Source organism: Rhinoderma darwinii, chromosome 1, assembly GCF_050947455.1.
Source record: "Rhinoderma darwinii isolate aRhiDar2 chromosome 1, aRhiDar2.hap1, whole genome shotgun sequence".
Taxonomy (NCBI): Eukaryota; Metazoa; Chordata; class Amphibia; order Anura; family Rhinodermatidae; genus Rhinoderma; species Rhinoderma darwinii.
Window position 1 is genome coordinate 156,440,446 of NC_134687.1, and position 21,873 is coordinate 156,462,318.

Below are 21,873 nucleotides of genomic sequence, written 5' to 3' on the forward strand. Positions count from 1 at the left end.
AAATTCTATTTAACCTGTGCGTCTGCAAGCTGGACTGCAGGAAATCCTTGGTTGCCCTCTTCAATTCCCGCTATATCATCTTGACTAGTGCTGTGCTGAGAATGGGTTCCATCCAATGTGTTCTGATCACTGGACAGCACAGTATTGAAATCAGAAGCAGACGGAATAGTAGGTAGGTTATGTGTAGTTCCTAAAACAACAAATTAAATTTGCTTTACGATTACTGAGGGAAAAGAAAAAACATTGATATAAACGTGCTGTACATGCTCTGTGAGATTAGACGTCAATTGGGCGCGGGTAAGGAGTTCTCATGAAACATTTTGGGTAAATCATATGTAGCTCACATTTTTCTTGAAATCAACTAACTGCAAAACCTAACTAATGCAGAAAAACTTTAGTCATATTATATTAACCAAAACTCGAAATTTTTATCTTAACACAACAATGTTTATAGTTATAGAAGCAACTGCTGCAGCAACAGAATTTCATTAATTGTAATAGAATGACTATACTGAAATGTGGTGCTTGAATACAAATGTTAAAAAAAACATATAAATGGATATTCAGTATGGAGATGCATGACAATGGTCACAAAAAACACAGAAAATGATGTTTACTCAATTACTAATTGAATAATACAAAGAATTAAAGATTTTTTCCATAGGATTTCAGGTCAAATAAGTGTAGACACTTTGGTCATATGATGTCTAGGTGTATCTCAGTTAAGCACTATTTATTTGGAAATATTTTTTCTTATGCTACCTGTCTGTGAATTGCTTCACATTATCAGATTCATATGAATTGTTTGTCCGACTTTTACAGTTGTCAGAAGTGGACAAACTCTGTCTAAACAATACTCCAAAAGAACCTCATTGCCAATACCTGTTGGAAGACTGTTGTGTCCAGACTTGACCAGGGGTGACTCGTGTACCACACTGCCTTTATTACCCACTGCATTTGACATCCAGTTATAGAAGCTCACAGAGGATGGTTCAGACAATAAAGGATGTTCTGATAACATTTCTGTGGCCACAGGATTCCCTGTATCAATGAATCAGGAAAGGTTTCAGAGAATTCTTATGTCCAAGAAAGAAAATAGAAGACATGATTATCCACTGTGTAATATGGTGTCTAAAATTAACGCTTTACTGTAAACCATCGATTTTGTGAACTATATATTGGCCAAATCTATTACAGGGCATCTAAAAAGAAAAACATTTGCTTTTAATACATTCTAACAAATGGTAAACACTATGGGACACTTGTTATATAAAAGACCCTGTGGGATGAAAGAACAATGTAATGCATTAAAGGGGAGACTGACTGGAAATGTGAGTTTTTAAATATTTTATAGCTGGTAAAAGGAAACAAAATCTAGAATGAAGTCGCCAAAGGCAATAGGTACACAAGCCATTTTACTTATCTTTAATTTTACATAAGTTGTCTGCAGCGGACAGTATTTTTTATTTCTCATGATTTTGTATGTGCAACAAACAGTACAAAAGTAATGAGACAGAAAAAAGTTGATATCTTGCAGTTATGTTATTGCGTGGACACACAAAGATAGAGACAGTACAATGTAACATACTGTTGGCCAGAGAAGACAGATGAACTATGGAAATATGCATCAAAAACACAATGGTGTAGTAAGTAACGGAAAAAATAGTCCGCTTTGAATAAAAGAGAAACTTTAGAGTAGTCCATCCTGAAATTAAACAGGCACAAATCATTATTCTTAATAAAAGGGTTGTCTAAAAGTATTAAAAATTAGGCAAAGGCAGGAAATTTGATGAAAGAGAAAAATTACCATTACTCACTTATTAACCCTTTCCTTGCCAAGGACGTATCTGTTACGCCCTGGCAGGAAGGCACTTCAGAAGCCAAGGACATATTGGCTTTGTTTCTACTATTGGCTTTAACTTAGGTTGGTAGCTCGAGCTAATATTAGCTTTTAAACAAGCCCTGGATCGCAACTCTAGCTATGATCTAGCCTGAGTTAGAGCAGGTTGAATTGGGAGCTGCATATATTTTCACATCCCATTTCAGCCTGTGTGAAGGAGGAGAGGGAGGGCCAGGGAGGACATGCTGGCAACTTGCAGGGAAAAGAGGAGACTATGTGCTCCTCCTCCTGTCCCTGTATGACTGTAGATGACCCCAGGGGGAGGAATAACATTAACTTTTCTTCATGTTTTCACCCCCCCCCCCTTTTAATCAGAGAGTCTACTTGCTCTCAGATTTCACAAATGAGGGGGCTTTTTCCAGAAAAGCAAGAAGATAAGCAGTAACACCTAATTAGACTCCACGACGTTTACCATCGTCTAAATCACATCGTCAAATAAATCACACCAAGCACTTGCATCACACACAAACATCAAATAAAATTTGTACATTTTACACTGTCCCTATTCTGTCCATACCCGATCATAAGCGTAAAATCCGCTGACTGCCTTTTTAGCGATACTCATTACATGCTATAGTCATAGCGATAACGATTATCACTAGAGAATAATTTCTAATATATTTTTGATGATTATAACAGATGTACATCAGAAAATAAATTTTCACCCACTGACTGTTGCCATAAAGGATTGTTTCCAACTAACTTCACAAAAAAAAAATAATCTGTATTAGATTAAGTTTAGGGAATTGCAATTCTCTATTAGGGTTAAGCTGTGTTCAGATGTTGCACTCAATCTATGCTTTGTTCCGTGATTTTGGCAGAATCGCAGCAATATAAAAAAGGTTTAACTGCATTTTATTTTTAAATTGCGGCATAAAATGTGATTTGACCACTATGTGTGAAGACATCCTTAGAGTTTGCTTCGGGCAATAACAATTATCCATCCATAGAAGCCCCAATTTAATTTGCTTGCAAAATTTTTTTAGCGCATTCCTGTGATTTTGGCGTTTCTTTAACACACGCACCTGTGAATGTAGACATGTGTGGTATGTATCAGGTCCTTACATCTTACAGTTCTGTGCCGAATACATTCTTTTTTTTTTTTTTTTTTTTTTTTGCATAAGGGGTCTGCTTGAGTACACATTTTAGTCACAAAGCTGAAGTTTCATGTAATCTTTGCTTATAATCACTGTTTGATGCAAAGTTGTGTGGAAGGTGGTTGTGTGTATAAATTATTAAAAGGGGTTATCCGGGGACCAAAAATTGCATTCATATTTTTATGTAAAAAGAAGTAACTTCGTAATATACTTTAATTAAAAATTCGGTACAAAATGGTGCCGTTCAACAGTGAACTGTTCCCGGAAGCTTTTCTAATATTGATGACGCGCCGACACGGCCCCACATGACTGAGGGCTTGCTTCCTGCGCTGTTCGTGTCGGTGTGTTATCAATGGCATTACCGCAAGGGGCTGTCACACTGCCTATTGCTGGAGTCCCCGAGCAGAGCATCAACTAGCGCTTTGCTTGGGACTCCAGCACTGCTCCAACATTTGGTCAGTGACTTCAGGGGTTTCCTATAGCTGGAGCTCCGGAGAAGAGCATCAGCTGATGCTCTGCTCGGGGACTCCAGTACTGCTGCCGACGTCACTGTCCATATATGGACAGTGACTTCAGGGGTTTCCTATAGCTGGAGTTCCAGAGCAGAGCATCAGCTGATGCTCTGCCTGGGGACTCCAGCACTGCTGCCAAAGTGACTGTCCATATATGGACAGTGACGTCGGCAGCAGTACTGGAGTCCCCGAGCAGAGCATCACTGTCCGTATATGGACAGTGACGATGGCAGCAGTGCTGGAGTCCCCAGGCAGAGCATCAGCTAAGACTCTGATCGGGGACTCCTGCGGTAGGAAACCCCTGAATATATATGGACAGTGACATCAGCAGCAGTAGTGGAGCTCCCGAGCAGAGCATCAGCTGATGCTCTGCTCGGGGACTCCACTACTGCTGCTGACGTCACTGTCCATATATGGACAATTACGTTGGCAGCAATGCTGGAATCCCCAGTCAGAGCATCAGCTGATGCTCTGCCAGGTGACTCCCGTACTGCTGCCGACATCACCGACCATATATGGATAGTGACGTTGGCAGCAAAGCTGGAGTTCACTGGCAGAGCATCAGCTGATGCTCTGCTCAGGGACTCCAGTGATAGGAAACCCCTGAAGTCACTGTCCATATATGGACAGTGATGTCGGCAGAGGTACTGGAGTCCCCGAGCAGAGCATCAGCTGATGCTCTGCCTGGGGACTCCCGTACTGCTACCAAGGTCACTGCCCATATATGGGCAGTGACAGTGACGTTGGCAGCAATGCTGGCGTCCCCGGCCAAAGCTTCAGCTGATGCTCTGCTTGGGGACTCCCGTACTTATGCCGACGTTACCGTCCATATATGGACAGTGACGTTGGCAGCAATGGTGGAGTTCTCGGGCAGAGCATCAGCTGATGCTCTGCTCGGGGACTCCAGCTATAGGAAACCCCTGAAGTCACTGACCAAATGTCGGGAGCAATGCTTGAGTCCCGAGCAAAGCGGTAGCTGATGCTCTGCTCGGGGACTCCAGTAATAGGCAGTGTGACAGCCCCTTGCAGTCATGCCATTGATAACACGCCGACACGAACAGTACAGAAAGCAAGCCCTCAGACACGTGGGGCCGTGTCGGCGCGTCATCAATATTAGAAAAGCTCCAGGACTTGCGGGAACAGTTTACCGGGTTTGAACGGCACCATTTAGTACCGAATTTTTTATTAAAGTATATTAGTAAGTGACTTCTGTTTACATAAAAATATGAATGCAAAGCAGTTTTTGGTCCCCGGATAATCTCTTTAAGTTTTATTTTTATACACGTATGCTGAGCTCTCTAAAAAATGTTTTATTTTGGAAGCATAGTAGTGGTTTGCTGTATACAGTATATATTTTTAACGCATTTGTGGATGGTGGCTAAAAATAGCGTGCCCGCGTTTTTGACAGGACAGGCACTTGTTGATGTAGACGTCTGTGTGGTTTATATGAAATTTAAACACCTCGGTCTATCATTTTTACATTGTTTGTGAGTCTAAATCTTAGCTTGTATGTAATTTATAGGCACAAATGTATGTTATAATGTATTTTATTTTTAAATTCCTGTTTGTCACAAAGTTACGTGAAGGTGGACATGGCTGTCAACAGCACGTCAATACAATTGCAATCATCAGGTTGCCCGCTTTCAGGAAATACACTATATGGACAAAAGTAATGAAACACCTTGGGGGTGCGATCTACAAGGGAGGGGGGGTAGTGCTGCGATCTATATGTGGGGGTGAGATCTACATGTGGGGGTGAGATCTACATGTGGGGGTGAGATCTACATGTGGGAGTGCTCTCTACAAGGGAGAGTGTGGTGCTTCGATCTACAAGGCGGGGTACGATCTACGCGGGGGTGCTATCTGCAAGGGGGTGTGGCACTGTGGCACTATATTGGGGGGTGGCACTATCACTACATGTGGGCACTGTGGCCCTGTCATTACATGTGGACACTGTGGCACTATGTCACTATATGTGGGCACTGGGGCACTATGCCTCTATATGTGGGAACTGGGGCACTATCTACACTGACAAATGAAATCCATCCTTTTTATTTTATTTTTACGGTCATGAAAGACGGACTGGAAATGGATGAGAATTTGGAGACACTGATGCAAAATGGACATGAAAAACTGACCAGTGATCAGTTTTTATTGCCCATTTTTTTTTCACTGTCGTGTGACTGTAGCCTAAATGACGATGATGCCAGGATTCCCGTTCACATGTACCGCGGTCGGGCCGGGAAATCCGGCTGACACACGGACCATTTTTCAGGGTCCAATCGCGGTCATGTGAATCTGGCAATGTCGGAGACCGGCTGAGGGGGTGACGGGTAGAGAGGGATGTTAGTGTCTGTCTGTAAAGCATGTCGGCACTACAGATATTAAACAAAGACCGTTGTGGACCACCGGAGCGACAGGAGATTTAATAGGCGAGTAATGCTTTATTTTTATTGAACATTTCCTGCTGTTTTCCTAACTTTATTTTAACTTCCGGACAAGCTTTTCAAGTTATAACAACACAAAATAAAATGTTTATAATTTACCCCTTCCCCAAGTACTTAAATAGTATTGCCATCTTGACTGGAAGCCATTGCATAGAGTGACCATCATCCATGTGCTCAGGTTTTAGCGTGGTGGTTACAGTCCTAGAGGGAGCAATACAATTCTGAAGTAGTACAGATTGTACGGTCTACTACTGTGTGGGGAGTTCTGCTGCAGGCCCTCATCCATTCACATAGCACTAAATAATAAATGAAGAAGCTTCCTCACAGAGAAAGCAGAAGGAAAACATGGCTGATCGACACAGAAAGAAGAGTATTTTTTAAAATAAGGGGTTTGTTCACTCTGGTCAATTACGATTACCAGTCAGTTGTTTCCTGAGTGATTATATAGATAATTGGCCAGATTGAAAGAAGATTATGTTGTCCATAATTGATCTTCATCGACCGTGCCGCCGTAAAAATTTGTTACTGCCATCAAATTTGGTAAATGCAACTCACTGCGACATTTACAATAAAAACTGCTGTTTAGCACACTGTTTTCATGAGACCTAATGTTAGACAACAATGATGCCCTTCCTTGTTTGTTGTAAGTATCGTCATGTCATCGCCAACGATTTTTTTATGTTAAAATTGCTCAGTGTAAAGGGTATTTTACTGTGAATACAAACAGTGGACGGCATATCCATATGAACCTGTTAACAAGCAGAATTAGAGGGGCAGACTGAAATTTTTTATTTTAAAGCTTTGTTTTAGGACTTGTTTACACAATGCAGATTTGATACAGATTTTACATATATTTTCCTCTAAACAGAAGACATATACAAAAGGAAGGCCTTAAAGGGTCTCCTCTCCTAAATCCAATTCTGGTTTTGGCTTAATAAATGAATGCATAATCTGCATCAAATCTGCACTGTGTGAACAAGTCCTTACAAACAGATGCATGGCACAGGGATTCTTTGCTTGTTATCAGTATGTGCTCAGTGGTAAAACAGTGTGCCTCATGTATAAAAATAGTACAGACTTGAAATAGAGAGACCATAACAAATATGAGCCGCCATTATTATAGCCTAGGTTTACAAAAAGAAAGACCAGATATTAAAAGAAATGTATTTACCATAAATGCACATTATATTTCCATTAACCCTTATTGTTTATCGTGTCGGTAGAGAGATGCATGTATTTAGGGCCATTTTAGACATAATACTGTCAATACATGTTACCAACTAGGAAAACTAACTTCAAGTAGCAGCTTTTATTGTTTGTGGCCAATAGAATTTCCTACGGGAAAGATAATGTTACATAGAACTTTAAGTCTGGCATATACTGTATAAGTAGTAAACCCAAGAACAGGTCACGTTGGAGGAGATGAATGGTGAAGACCTGAGAAAGGTAAGATAACCTGTGAGCTCAGTATGATTTCAACTTGTGGAACATGTAAGAGACTGTCACATCACACTAAGAGCATGGAGGGTGTGAAAAAGTGAAATACAGTCTGGTACATGTTCCAAAGTTTTTGGACCATACGGTCAATTAAACCATACTTTATCTCAACTACTGCTTAGTATTATTATCTTACCCCATTAACAGGGCTATATTCTTACACTGAAATGTTTTGCCAGGTCTATTAATTTGAAACAGAAATTAGTAAATATCATATAAATAACCGTTTGAAGAAAATACAAAATATACATTTAATACATTGAAGGCGAAAACCATGAAGTGTTATTAATTCTCAACCACTAATACAATCAATACCTGTCCTTGTAAGTGAACTGCTTTTAACAGCTGCAGCATTTCTCTGTGGTGTTCCGTCCAGGAGATTGTGTAGACTTGGGAAACTGCCAGTTAAGTAGCTCAGAAGACTCTCTTTCCTTGGGCTTTCTTTCACAGGCATTCCAGATCTACTGACATGGGCAGGAGAATCATTTACTGTGTCTCCACTAGTATAGCTCAGAGACTGATATGGGTGAGTCCCCTGTAAAAACAAAAGAACATACGTACTTGCTTGAGAATAGATTATGACAAAATGAGACATGAGCAGAGATAACTCGTGCCTGGGGATGTAGGTATCCCTGAAAGCACTACAAATGATCTGTGTTCACTTAACACCAAGTGACAATGCAGAAAAGGCGATCGCTCATAGCAGTGGAGTGACTGTTAAAACATTCCATCTAGGTATATAAAATGTACATACTATAAATTACACTGTAGGGTTTAAACACACACATGTGGTCTTCTGTCACTGTTTAACATGTATCTATAAAATTCATCTTCGGAATCTGCAACAAAATATATTTTAAAGAGAAACTTCCGCAAACCCATGAAATGAGTCCCACCACACCCATAACAGTGGTCTTCTTTTTTGCTCCATGCCATCCCTCCCTTGTTTTTTTAAAAGGGAATAATTGTTGAAATCCCTATCTGTATTCAGTAGCTCTGGTAAATGTCCCATAATGCCTTGCCCAGGTATCAAATAATGAGGTGTAGCCAGATAACTTCCATTAGAAATGATATAGATATATTTATATAGCTATATAGATCATTCCAAATTATGATCAGGATGGTGAAGAACCACAGATGCAGAACTGAGGCACAAGAGAGGCTGCATATAAAGCCTATGCAGCAGCATGCATGTTACAGGTATTGTAGGAGCCCCAGTGCAGGGAGAGGCAGAGGTGATTTGTTAGCAGAAATCTTACATCATCTACAGGAAATAGGAAGCAGACTGGGTGAGATTCAATGACAATAGCAGAATACACAGAGCTAAGAATATTGTCACTTGTCACTCAGTGCAAGGTAATAATTTACACCAGAACATGGCCTAGACCCAAGTTTTCCCTTAAGCGAAAGGGAGACGAAATGTAGTAATTGATCCCCCTTTTTAGTTGATGTGTTTGACAACGTTATGATTGGATATCACATAGAATGCGCCAATGTCCTGCCTGCAACTCTGCTCAGCTTCCTCTGTGTGCGGCTGCAATGGATTCACATGACCCTTTTTTTTGAGATTTGAGGAGCTCATGACACTATAAGACAGATCATGCTTGGCATGAATTAAAAAAATCTGTTACACATAGACAATGTGGACCAATACTATTGAACTCATAAACAACAAGGAAATTAAACTAAGAATGTATCTAAAAGCAAACAGAACTTACTTTAATCTTCAAAGCTGAATCACTATGAGCATGTGATTTAGATAACTTCCTCATAATTTCAGCGCCACTTACGGGACCAGAAGAAACACCTGCAGCGGGAGGCCGTGTATTGGTCCCTTCGAGAAGCATGGTATGTTCACTAATAGTAGCTAAAACAGATTATCAAAAGAAAGAAAACAAATATTTTAAGACAAATACAAAATAACACATGCGCTTATCAGATACTATCTCATGTTCCTTCTCAAGCATTTGTGAATGTTATTACTCGTCTAGACTAAACAAGACATAAAAATGATTTAAACAAAATACAGATATGGTCAGAAATTAAACTAACAAAGTTCAATATAGTTGAATTAAAGGAGTTATCCAGCCTTTAAAAAAATATATCTTATTTAATATACAACACTAAGCGGATAGGATGTCTGTTCTGTATATGCCCTGCATCGTCTATCTCAAAACCAGTAACATTTCGTATTCTAATAATGTATTTATCGTATCGTATTTCAGCGCGCACACACACCACCCGGAATATGAAACATCACTGATCATTATAGTCAATAATTGACTAATATGTTATTTTTATCAGTTAAGAATATGAACACTGAAGTGCAGTTCACTGTAGTTACTTCAGATGTATTATTAAGTAGTCATCCTCATATGTATAAAACAGAGATCATACAGGACAAACCTGCATCAAACTCAAACTCAGCCCCATCTGCACTGGTATCACTTTGAAGTGCTCCACCATTCTCTAAACCATTCAGATCATCTTCATCTCTCCTCAGTGGATTTTGGGGCTTCACTGGCTGAGCAGGTCTAACCAAACGCACCCCTTTAAATGCAGGTGTCACAACAATAAACTTCATCCACTGCCTAGCAAGAGCAACCAGCCCTTTTTTCAATGTGACGAGAGCAGGGAGACCATCACTCTACAAGAAATAAAAGCAAACCAGTTAACAATCTTGTAACTATGCATAGAGATCACAAATATGTCAAGGTTATATATATTTTCTTTCCCAAAAAATTTTCACGAACTGGTTAAGGACCGCCCACTATATTAACGGTGTGAGTTTAAGCTTGATGCCTGAGCAATTTGGCAGCTGAATGTTGGACACCCGGCAATCAGAGACTACCGGGGACCGTGGAAAGAGACAGAAGTGGTTTTCACCACTTCTGTCTTCTCTGTACTCACGTACAGAGCGCTCAGTGAGAACTGTGTAAAGGATAGAGGGAGCATCAGCGTCGCTGCCTCTAGAGGTCTCGGTGATCATGTGACTGGTCACATGATTGCCAGAATGCCAGAAGTAGGAGGCTTATGCTGGGTCTAACTAGACCCAGCACAGCCCTAATAGTGACAATCACTGTACAGCCCCAGTTAAAGTGGAAAAGTAAAGTGTAAAAAAATATATATGAAATAATAAAAGTCCCACAAAGGTCTTTTCTGACATTTGAGGGACAGGCCATAATAAAAAAAAAAAAAAATTATTTATTTATAAAAATTACACATAACATCCCCCCCGTGCCAATTATCGTTGTAACGCACGCCATGACCAAAGACAATGACAATGATTTTTTTTTACTCTTTTTTTCCAAACTATAAGCCTAAAAATACTAAAAGCAAAAAATATGTGCAAAAAATGATAAGCAAAGAAACCTGCATTGATAACGAAAAAAAAGACTGCAAAAGTCACATCGCTAGTCCACAAATAAAGACGTTATAGCCATTTAAGGGCTCATTCAAACTAGCGTAAAACTCGTCCGTGTGATGTGCGTGAAAATCACGCACAGCACACTGACCCATTGATTTCAATGGGGCCATTCACACATGCAGGAGTTTTCACGCAGCGTGTGTCCGTTGCGTAAAACTCACTGCATGTGCTATATTGTTGCGTTTTTCACGCACCTATCGCCCATTGAAGTCAATGGCTGTGTGAAAACCACGCACTGCACTTGGATGCACATCCGTGAGCTGTGCGTGATTTACGCATCAACTCAATTGAAAATAATAATAATAAAAAAATAAATAAAGATTCACGCACTCGCAAAGCACATAACGTATGCTACTCGAAAAGCAATCTGATGCATACCGGACCAGACTCGTGTGAATGTAGCCTAACACGTGCTGAAAATGTGGTGCCTGGTCTATGCCCACTATACACTTCCGATCATGGAACCTCCGATCACGGCCATTTAACCTGTGACTGCGGCATGATCAAAGTGGACTCCCGACTTTCATTGCATCACCGGAAACCCGTTGAAGGGATCAGAAGTTGGGGAACTCTCTGCAGTCAACCCTTTGGACCTAGAAAGGACCCCAGGGCTGTCTGCTCTGTAAGCCTGCTGTGAGGGCACACTATGTGCTGCCCTAACAGCAGCCTGTGTCATAGTGTCACAGTTTAATGTATTTGCATACAGGAGTTTGCTAATACAAGTTTAAAATAAAGTTGTTCAAGCGTTATTCCCTCAGCAAAATAAAAATGAAACCATTAAAATAAAAAAATTAAAGAAATGTCAACAGAAATTTATTTTTTTTGTATAAAATATAATTTATTGCCCATCCACACACATAAAAACCACGCAGGGAAAAAAAAACATGGCCTCTTAAAGCTTTTCAAGTCAATGAAAAAATAAAAAAAGTTATGGCTGCTGAAAGGAAGAGGGAAAATAGGAAAAATTTTGCGGTCATTAAGGGGTTAAAGTCATAAGAGTTTTGTTTGGCGGTCCCACCTGCAGCATTCACTTTCATCTTTATAAAGGTAAAATATAGTATTTATTTAGAGCTCATCTCCTCTCATTAAGGTCAACTGGACACAAATACTATCTGAGGAGTGCTGCATTAGCTAGTTATACAGTCAACATCAATGATCAATTATATTTTGGCAAGAAGATACTGAAGATTATTATAATATATAATTTAATAATTGGAAGATTAATGAAACTCACTAATGTGGCATCTTCAATGACCGAGTAATTGGCTTGATGTAAGTAGTGATGAAGCAAGTTACAAAGTAGACAGGATGGGTTTTCTTGAAGGAAACGTGATTGTTTAGTGAGCCTGTTATACTTGCTTCTCAGGGGAAAATGGAGACTTTTATTCTGTAATGAACATCAAATAGGAAATAAAAATTAATGACACTTACTAATCAGTTTAATGTAGAGAAGCTAAAGTTATATGTAAATGCAAGTGCTTCTTATTCCCTGACACATTCAGTAGTGGATTCATATTACCAATGTTGATATCAAAATGATATGCTGTACTAGTTAAAGCATTTATTCACCAAACACCATTTTTCAGCTAATATAGAAATAAAATCTACATAATATTTAATTGCAGCTTTGAACTATAACACAGACTGTAACTCAGGATCAGTATAAGATACTGTAAGTAAGGCAATGTGCCTACAAAGTTACTTGTTATGAAGATCAGTTATATATAGGGGTTATCCAGGATTTCAAAATTGATGGGATATCCTTATGATAGGCCATCAACATAAGATCAGTGGGGATCCGACTCTTGGCTCCCGATCAGCTGTCTGAAGGAGCCATGGCGCTCATACATACCGCGCAGCCTCTTCATTGCTTACATCGGGTTACAGGTTTGTACTTGAACTCGCCGTTAATGTCATAGCAACTGTGCAAGGTATTGCAGCGCTGTCCCATTCAAGTGAATGGAACAAGGCGGAAATACCTGGTACATCCGCTACGAAATTAAAAGGCATGTGCAAGTACAAGAAGATATTAAACCCATGTAAACAATGAGGAGGCTGCAGCTATCATAAGGGCGCTGCGGCTCCTTCAAACAGCTGATGTCGGACCTCCACTGATCGAATATTGATGGCCTATCCTAAGGATAGGTCATACATTTTGAAATCCTGGATAACACCATTAAATTAGTGAAACTATATAAGCCACTTGGAAAAAATAGTGAATTGAAATAAATAGACCCGAATTATCAATACAGGATGGAACATTACTCTACAGATGTTATGGTATATGAAAAGACATACATTATCAGTATATGATCGGTGGGGGTCCAACACCCGGACCCCGCACCGATCAGCTGTTCCGGATGCCTCTGGGCGCCGGAAGCTATGCAGGGTCGGTGCCGGAAGCATAAGGCTCCGGTCACAGTATAGCAGCCGTGCTCTGCTCCTATTCTGTACTGATCTGCAGTACTGCAAGCACGGCCACTATACAGTGTACGGAGCCTTCTGCTTCTGGCCCGATCATAATGACGTCTCAACACACGAGACCGCTACAGCAGAAAATTCCGCAAACAATGGCATTTGTTACAGAATTTGACTTCCCTATTGAACTCAATGGTAAAATTTGGCAACAAATGTGCAGCAAATTCGCAGAATAAATTGAAATGCTGTGAATTTATAATCTGAACTGCAGGTCAATTTATGCACATTTTCTATGGAAATTTTTCCCACTTTGCTGTTACTACAATACGCTGCGGATTTTTCATTTGCAAACCCGGATGTAAAATCTACAGTGTATATGCCAAGTGCGAACATACCCTGCGTGTAAACATCGCCTGCTGCAAAACATTTCAGGCTCTTGATGGTGTTTGTCATACCAGAATTAGCCCTTATCATAAAGGATTGGCAGGTTTTACAAACTTCACAAAGACATACACAGAGAACTTGCACCAATCCTTCAATGTACTTGGGCAGTCCATTACTCACATCAAATATATGTCAAAATGCGGAGAATATACATGTGGTATTCAGTATGCTCCTTAGACTTAGGCTGAATTAAATGCGGATTTGTCTGCTTTTGAAGTGTGTTTTCTACCACATACAGAAGTTACATTTTTAAATGTAGTACTTATACCCCATTTCCTATTTTAAATACAGGACAGTGGCTCAGGGATAAGCAATGGGGTCCTGGTTTAATTCTGCATGCAGTCTGTATGTTTTCCAGTGTTTGGGAGGATTTCCTCCAGATACTTCACTCTCCTGCCAAACTCCAAAAACATAATGATCATAGGTTAATTGGCTTTCTATGAAATTGGCCCTTGTGCGTTTGTCTAAAATAGGGAAATCAGATTATGTGCTCCATTGGGGACGGCGACTGATGTGAATAGTGATAATCCCAGCACATCGCGGTTGAATAAGTATTTAACTAGTTCCATTTTTTTTCATGCACTGACTTAAATGACTAAACATGTATTTTTTTGTAAGAGTTTCGAGTTAAAGTTTGTGTGCAGCTAAAGGCGTAGCTTTGCTTAGGAGATTCACTTTTTTTCTTAAGATCATGCTTTTATTGCAATGCTGTTATATGCATTAGCAGATACAATAAGCACTCCACTCACCTCCAGTGCTTCAGTCATGATACAACCCATGACAGCGCAGACTCTCAAAGTTCCCTCAGTTTCCAGCTTGTTCAGTGATGATTTTAACTGATCTATAGGGACCAACCACGCCCCAACAGCTGGGGTTGCAGTGCTAAGCAGGTTTAGTTGTCTAGATGATTAAAGAAAAAATATTTTAAAAAAAGGTTTAACAGACGCAACTCTAATCAAAACCTTTTCTAACTAAAGCACAGGGCAGTTGTTGGAATGTGTATTCTTAAGACACACAAATGAACATGTTGTTCACTAAAATGTGAATTTTTTTTGGGTTAAAAACTTGTTCAAACCACAGGAAAAATCAGAACGATTACATTATCCGACATACCAAAATCGATTTTTGTCATTGTGAAAAATGGGACCCGTGAACCCCTGACACTTTGCACTATTGCTTAAAGTTTAAATAAAATTTGGAACATTATTTTGTTTTCAGGTGCAACTGTGCGGATTAATTTCATAATAAATCTTTACAGGGGTCAGAGTACCTTTCATTTTTATATACAGATCTCTAAATCCTCTGCCTCCCTTCACACAGCCATAGAGCTAAATTATACCTTTCTGGGGGAATCGAGGGGAATCTTACTGAAGAAGGATTTTTAAAAAAGTTGGCATTACACATAATAAATCCATATGTACTAAGCTCCTACACTCCCCCTAGTGGTGTTGCAGGCAGCCACAAATGTATAGCTCTATAGCTGCGTGAATGGAAACAGGGGATTTGGAGATTTGTATCAGAAAAAAAACAGATAAACGCATATCAAAATTATTCAGAACTAACTGGTAGTAAATACATTCTGCCGTTTTATTAGTTACTACAGCATAGTTGCACTAACCTGGAAAAAGTAAGAGCTGGAGACCGTACGTTTGTTGGAGCTGCAAAACTGAACCAAATCTCCTTAATAGTAAGCTTCATGCTGCTGGAGTCTGGGGGAGGTGGCATTAGTGGAAGATCTTTCTTCAAGTCATCTGATTCAACACCTTCATCCTTTAAGGTAAAGAAAAATTACAGTATAGGTAATGGCATGAGTTGCATATTTAATAATATAATCAAATTAGAATAAGCAGAATTTAATTTAAAAAAAATGGAGAATATATTAGAAAATGCAGGTTAAGTGGTACAATAGACATAAACCAATTTACTAGTGCTACCATCAGGACTGTTACACATCTTCCTTTAGGCCCCTGTAGCTGAACTTGGATTTTTAATACAAAGTGTCCTATTGGTAATGTGGAGAGAGAGTTAAAAAACACGCGGCGCCAACATGGTGCAGGTCACATTAGGTAAAGGTATAGCAAGACAGTGCTGCAACAAGCAAAACAATGGTAAGGATGTATAGGATGAAGCTGCAGATCGGTTAGAAGAACCGGCCACCTGAATAGGGGAATAGCTAGGTATATATTTATATATGCAAAAGATGGAGCTTCAAAAAATAGCGCTGCTAACATCCAATAGAGGAGAATCCAGTAGTTCAAAACATGACTACATTTTTTAGAACAAACATAAAATGGACTACGCGTTTCGACGCCGAACCGGCGTCTTCATCAGGTCAAATCAGATTTTTAGAACTTTAGCAGCAATTTCTCACATTTTCAAGAAAATTTCAAAAGGCTATTTTTTCAGGGACCAGTTCAGTTCTGAAGTGGCTTTGAGGGCCTTATATATTAGAAAGTCTCCATTTTGAAAACTGCACCCATCCAAGTATTAAAAACAGCATTCAGAAAGTTTCTTAACCCTGTGGGCGTTTCACAAGAATTGAAGCAAAGTGGTGGTGAAATTGACAAATGTAATTTTTTTGCTGAAATTCATTTGGAATAATTTTTCAGAAGCTTTTACCAGAGAAACGCAACTCAATATTTATTGTCCAGATTCTGACGTTTTTAGAAATATCCCACATGTGGCTCTAGTGTGCTAATTGACTGAAACACAGGCCTCTGAAGCAAAAGACAACCTAGTGGATTTTCACGCCTCCTTTCTATTAGAAAATATTTTAGGCACAATGTCAGGTTTGAAAATGTCTTGTGGTGCCAAAACATTGGGAAAAAAAACGAAAAAAGACTCAATTTTGGAAACTACACCCTCTAAGGAATTAATCTAAGGGTATAGTGAGCATTTTGATCCCACAGTTTTCTTGCAAAATTTCTTTAAATTAAGCCACAGAGATGAAAATCTAAATTTTTTCAAATAAATCATACAGTTTTTTTCATTTTTACAAGGAATAAAGGAGAGAAAACAACCCAACATTTGTAAAGCGATTTCTCCCGATTACGGAAATACCCCATATGTGGTCATAAACTTATTTTTGAACATAAAGAAAAAGAAGGTACGATCCAGCACTGTTTGGTGATTAAAAAGTAATCAATATTCCCACTTTTATTGGCATAGAAAAATAGATGAATGTAAGAGACACAGTATCGAGGTGGTTTCAAAATAGTAAGTATCGAAGCCGCACCACACTTCACTCAGATCTCCGCGACAGCCCACGGTGAATAGCATAAAGACGCAGGACTGGTGAGATGGAGGTTTCCTCTCCGCTTTTTCTTTATATTTGAACATACGGCAGCCCTCAGAAGGGAAATAGCGCCTTTTGGAGCTCGAATTTTGCTGGAATGGTCTTCAGTGCCATGTTGCCCCTGAAAGACAAAAACAGTGGAAACCCCCCAAAAGTGACTCCATCTTAGAAACTACAACCCTTAAGGAATTTATCTAGGTGTATAGTGAGCATTTTGACCCCACAGATTTTTTTTGCAGAATTAATTGGAAGTAGGCTGTGAAAATAAAAATCTAATTTTTTTCCCATAAAATGAAGTTTTAGCTTCGATTTTTTTAATTTTCACAAGGGATAAAGGAGAAAAAGCACCCCAGTATTTGTAAAGCAATTTCTCCTGAGCACGGCAATACCCTATATGTGGACATAAATTGCTGATCATACCCACGACAGGGCTTAGAAGAGGAGTGTTATTTGGCTTTTGCTGGAATGGTTTGCGACAACATGTCACATTTGCAAAGCCTCTGCGGGACCAAATCAGTGGAAACCCCCCCAAAGTGTCCCAATTTTTGGAAACGACATCCCCTGAAGGAATTTATTGAGGGCTATAGTGAGCATTTTGACCCCACAGTTTTTTTTGCAGAATTTAGTGTAATTTTGCACTGAAATTGAAAATTTAATTTTTTCTGATAAAACGTGGACATTTTCTAATTTTACAAGGAATAAAGGAGGAAATGCACCCCAAGATTTGAAAAGCAATTTCTACCGATTACAGCAATACCCCATATGTGGTAATAAACTGCTGTTTGGACACACGGCACGGCTCAGAAAGGCAGGAGCGCTATTTGGCATGCAGATCTTGTGAATTTTATTTTTGGGCGCCATGTCGCATTTGCAAAACCCTGAGGTACCAGAGTACAGTGGAAGCCCCCAAGAAGTGACAACATTTTAGAAACTACACCCCTCAAGGCATTTATCATTTGCCTGGACAAATTACAGGGCTCCGAATTGAAGAGCAACATGCGCATTTGAGGCCTATTTTAGTGATTTTCACTGAATTGGGCCACAATTGTAGGGCTCTGAGGTCAAATAGCAAAACAAACCCCCAAGTAGTATTTTGGAAACTACACCCCATAGTGCATTCTAAGGTGAGTAGCGAGCATTTTGACCTCACATGTTTTTCCATTAGAATTGAATGCGTAGCGGATAGTGCAAAGTAAAAATTGCAATTTTCCACTGATATGCCATTATAGTGCAGAATATGTTGTGCCCAGTTTGTGCCACTAAAGACAAATACCTCATATACTGTTAAGCGGGTTCTCCCGGGTATAGCGATGCCATATATGTGGACGTAAACTGCTGTTTGGGTACACTGCAGGGCTCAGAAGAGAGGGAGCGCAATTTGGATTATGTAGCGCAGATTTAGCTTGGTAGTTCTGTTTGGGGTATTGCTGATATTTCTGTTTATAATATGGGGGCATATGTAATCTGTGCGGAGTACATCAAGGCATAATAAGAGGGTAATAAATAACTCATAGATGTCTGGCCAGTGTCGTAGCTACCGAGTTCTGGAAACAGCCCAGCTCGCTGTGATAAGCCACGTCCCTATTCAAGGCCTGATTGTAGAAAGGACAGAACCCTAGGTATGAAACAATTGAAAGGGTGGAAATGACTGCTCACACTAGCCGAAATAAGCCTTTTACAATGGATGGTACACCCTGGCTGACGGAGGTTTTCTGGCCTTCAACATCATCTGGATAACCGGCTCAGAGAGACCATGGGCCCTCAGAATCTGAGCTTCAACAGCCATGCTGTTAAACGCACCTGAGGTAAAGTGGGGTGGCACATCAGACCTTGGGAAAGGAGGTCAGGTAGAAGCAGAAGACATCAAGGCTTGTCTGCGAAAAGGTTGATTAGGTCTGCGTACCAGCTTTGACGAGCATAGTCTGGTGCCACCAGAATCGCTGGAATGCCTTCCCTCATGAGAAATGTGAGCAAGAGTGGAAGTGGAGGGAAAGATAAAGATGGAAGAAACCTTTAGATTGGAGTCACCAGCGTGTCAACTGCGATGGCTCTGGGATCCCATGCCCTGGCCACGTAGGTCAGAACTTGTGGTTGAGGCACGACGCAAAGAGATCCACGTCCAGGTAGCCCCACTTCTGGCACAGTTGATGAAATACTTCTGGGTGAAGAAACTAATCTCCTGGATCTAGTCTTTCTCGGTTGAGAAAATCTGTGGGCCAATTGTCCACTCCTGGTATGTGTACCGCTGACAGTGCTGAAATATGTAGGATCTGAGAAGATTCTTGGTGCCACCCCAGAAGATACATATAAGAAACCGCTGTGGAGTGGTCAGTCTGGATCCTGACCAGCCGACCCTATAGAGGAAAATTTCAATGGGAGAGGGCTAAAAAAGATGGCCCTCAATTCCAAGTGCCCTGAACTGTGTGGAGACCAAAAACTGCACCCCACCTGGATAGACTGGCATCCGATAAGACGACCAGCCATGGGGGGGGGGAACCAAACCCTCGTGATGGCCAGTGGGGTCTCCAACTAGAAACAACTTGTCCAGGGAGTGCTGAGACTTGTACCAGTACAGGAAAGGTGGCCCCCTTGAGAGACCTGAAGTAGAATTGTGTATATAGAACTGCCTCAAAGGTCGACACATCCTGCTCAGTATCCGCATGCAAAAACTGATGGAAGTGGGAGTGTTCTACTTTGTCTTCTGGAAGAAGGACGCTTGCTGTCCTGGTGTTGAAGATTATAAAAAAAACTCCATGCTCTGAGTTTGGACCAAGCATGATCCGGTGCATGAGGTGGAGTCGAGATAAAGAAACTTTCAGGAGGAAGCTTATCAAACTCTATCTTGGTTTACACCACCTGCTGAACTCAGGCATCATCCACATGAGCAGATCTGAGAGAGGACTGCATAAGGTGAGACCTAATTTTGGCCTGACGAAGACGCATGTTCTGCGTTAAAACGCGTTGCCCATCCTTTGCTGTACAATAAACCTGCTTTCCAGCACCTCTCTGCTTATTCTGTATATTAAGGAGCGCTTTCCAAAAATATCCAGTTTTTAAAAAAATATATATTTTTTCAAAAATATATAATTTCTGCATAAGGCGAGGGCATTTCTGAAGCAAAAAAAATTTCTTAGCGACAAGTAGACTCAAAGATAATCTCATCCAGATGTTTACCAAAAACCATGCCACCAATAAAAAGAAGGCCAGCCATGGCTCTCTTGTAAGCCAGATTGGCCAACCCAAGAATTCAATCAAATAGAGCGCCGAATGGAAATCAAATTAACTAAATTGAAGCTGGGCATTGAAGCGGGCTGACTCAAGCGAAGCCTGAAATAAAAATGTTCAAGCTTGGAACACCTGCAAGTCAAGCTCGGCTAAACCCTGCAGGATAATGCGGTGCAGCTGCTTTCCTCACCTCGAAGAGGCCTTACTAACCCAGGGAGATAAAAAAGCCTGGTGCACCTATCGGAACCTGCGGCCATAAAAGTAGACTTCGCTTGGGAATCCAACTATTTGTCAAAAGGGTCAATGTGCAAAGTCACATCTGCAAGTGGTATGGTAGTGGTCCTTGATAACCTTGAGATAGGTGGCTACAAAGAAGGAGAAACAGACCATCTTGAGATCAATTCCTTCTGAAAAGGAAACAGAATTTTCGCGTTTTAAAACAGCAAGATGTCGGTCAGGATGTTTTCACTTTTTGGATAGAATCTCCACAGATTCAATATGGTTTGGGAAACATAGCTGCTGGCGATGTAAGGGTGCCTCTTCCTGAGAAGGGGAGATGGGGGTGATCCTTTACACAAAAAGGGTCTCTGACAGCACATATTAATGCCTGCATGGCAGCTGTCAATTGTGATTATTAATGTTCTGACTCTGGGTCAAAGGATACATAGGAGGAAAGAGACTGATCAATGGTGATGTTGCTTCCGATATGGATGACTCTAATCGGAGACTCCTGAGAAGAGCCTGATGAGGATTGGGACCTGTCTCTGGCACTTTTACGCCTCTTCATCGTCACACCGCCCCCAAGACTGCTTCCAGGAAAAACCTCCCTTCAATCAATCGAAGATGTGGAGGAGGGAGGCGACAGCGGCGCTCGTTCCACCAACGCCAAAAATCATGAAAATGTGTCGCAGGAGTACAGGAATATATATGTACATATATTGTATTGCAAAACCGGTAAACAATTCGTTTTGTCATTCATTGAGCTATTTAGAAGGTAAAAATAAAGTTGAAACCATTACATAATTACACAATATTCTATTGCACTCACTTTTTCTCCCTACATCGTGGATGTTTACTTAATGTGTTCAATAAAAGTTTATTAGTTATTAGTTTAGTTAGATTGTATTTATTTAGAATTGTGACAAGCAGACTACATTTTATTAGTAATCAATGCAGAAATTCAAGGGCTCACTTAATTTTTCTTGCAATTGTATGCAAATAAATTATTTATAGTGAACATCCATGATCACATTTGTTTTTATCTCAATAGTTCAAAAATTCTGTATTCTTTATATATCTTTATGGGTGTTGAAGCTCTATTTTTCTGTTACAGAGCTTAAAATCTCGCTTCACTTCACACAGCCATAAGGTAGAAATATAACATTTTGGATGCGAGCAGCCACCAATTGGGGCGAGCCTAGCAGCTAACTTTTCCCATTGAAATTAATAACAACTGATTTTCCAGTAAGTGCCCCCTTACTAGCATAGACTAGGAAGCACAGTTTTAGAACATTGCCTCAATGACGTGTAAAGTTATTTGAAGTAGAGGAGAAAGGAAATGTGAAGAAGATGGTAAGCGAGAAGAAGGAAGTAGGCCTGCAAGGCATTTAT

At 40.2% G+C, this 21,873-nt stretch overlaps 1 protein-coding gene across 7 annotated transcripts in view; it reads right to left on the reverse strand.

Moving 5' to 3' along the window:
* Positions 1–21,873, reverse strand: part of BLTP1 (bridge-like lipid transfer protein family member 1) — a 381,561-nt gene that overhangs the window by 143,725 nt on the left and 215,963 nt on the right. For 6 of the 7 annotated variants that reach the window (XM_075860489.1, XM_075860493.1, XM_075860490.1 and 3 more), the window contains exons 37-44: positions 15,361–15,512; positions 14,492–14,642; positions 12,115–12,267; positions 9,860–10,100; positions 9,172–9,320; positions 7,769–7,988; positions 883–1,041; positions 15–190 (exon numbers count right to left, since the gene is read on the reverse strand). In XM_075860489.1, coding sequence (XP_075716604.1) covers positions 15–190; positions 883–1,041; positions 7,769–7,988; positions 9,172–9,320; positions 9,860–10,100; positions 12,115–12,267; positions 14,492–14,642; positions 15,361–15,512 — 1,401 coding nt within the window. The remainder of the gene's footprint in view (positions 1–14; positions 191–882; positions 1,042–7,768; positions 7,989–9,171; positions 9,321–9,859; positions 10,101–12,114; positions 12,268–14,491; positions 14,643–15,360; positions 15,513–21,873) is intronic. The other variant, XM_075860492.1, reaches the window with a different exon arrangement.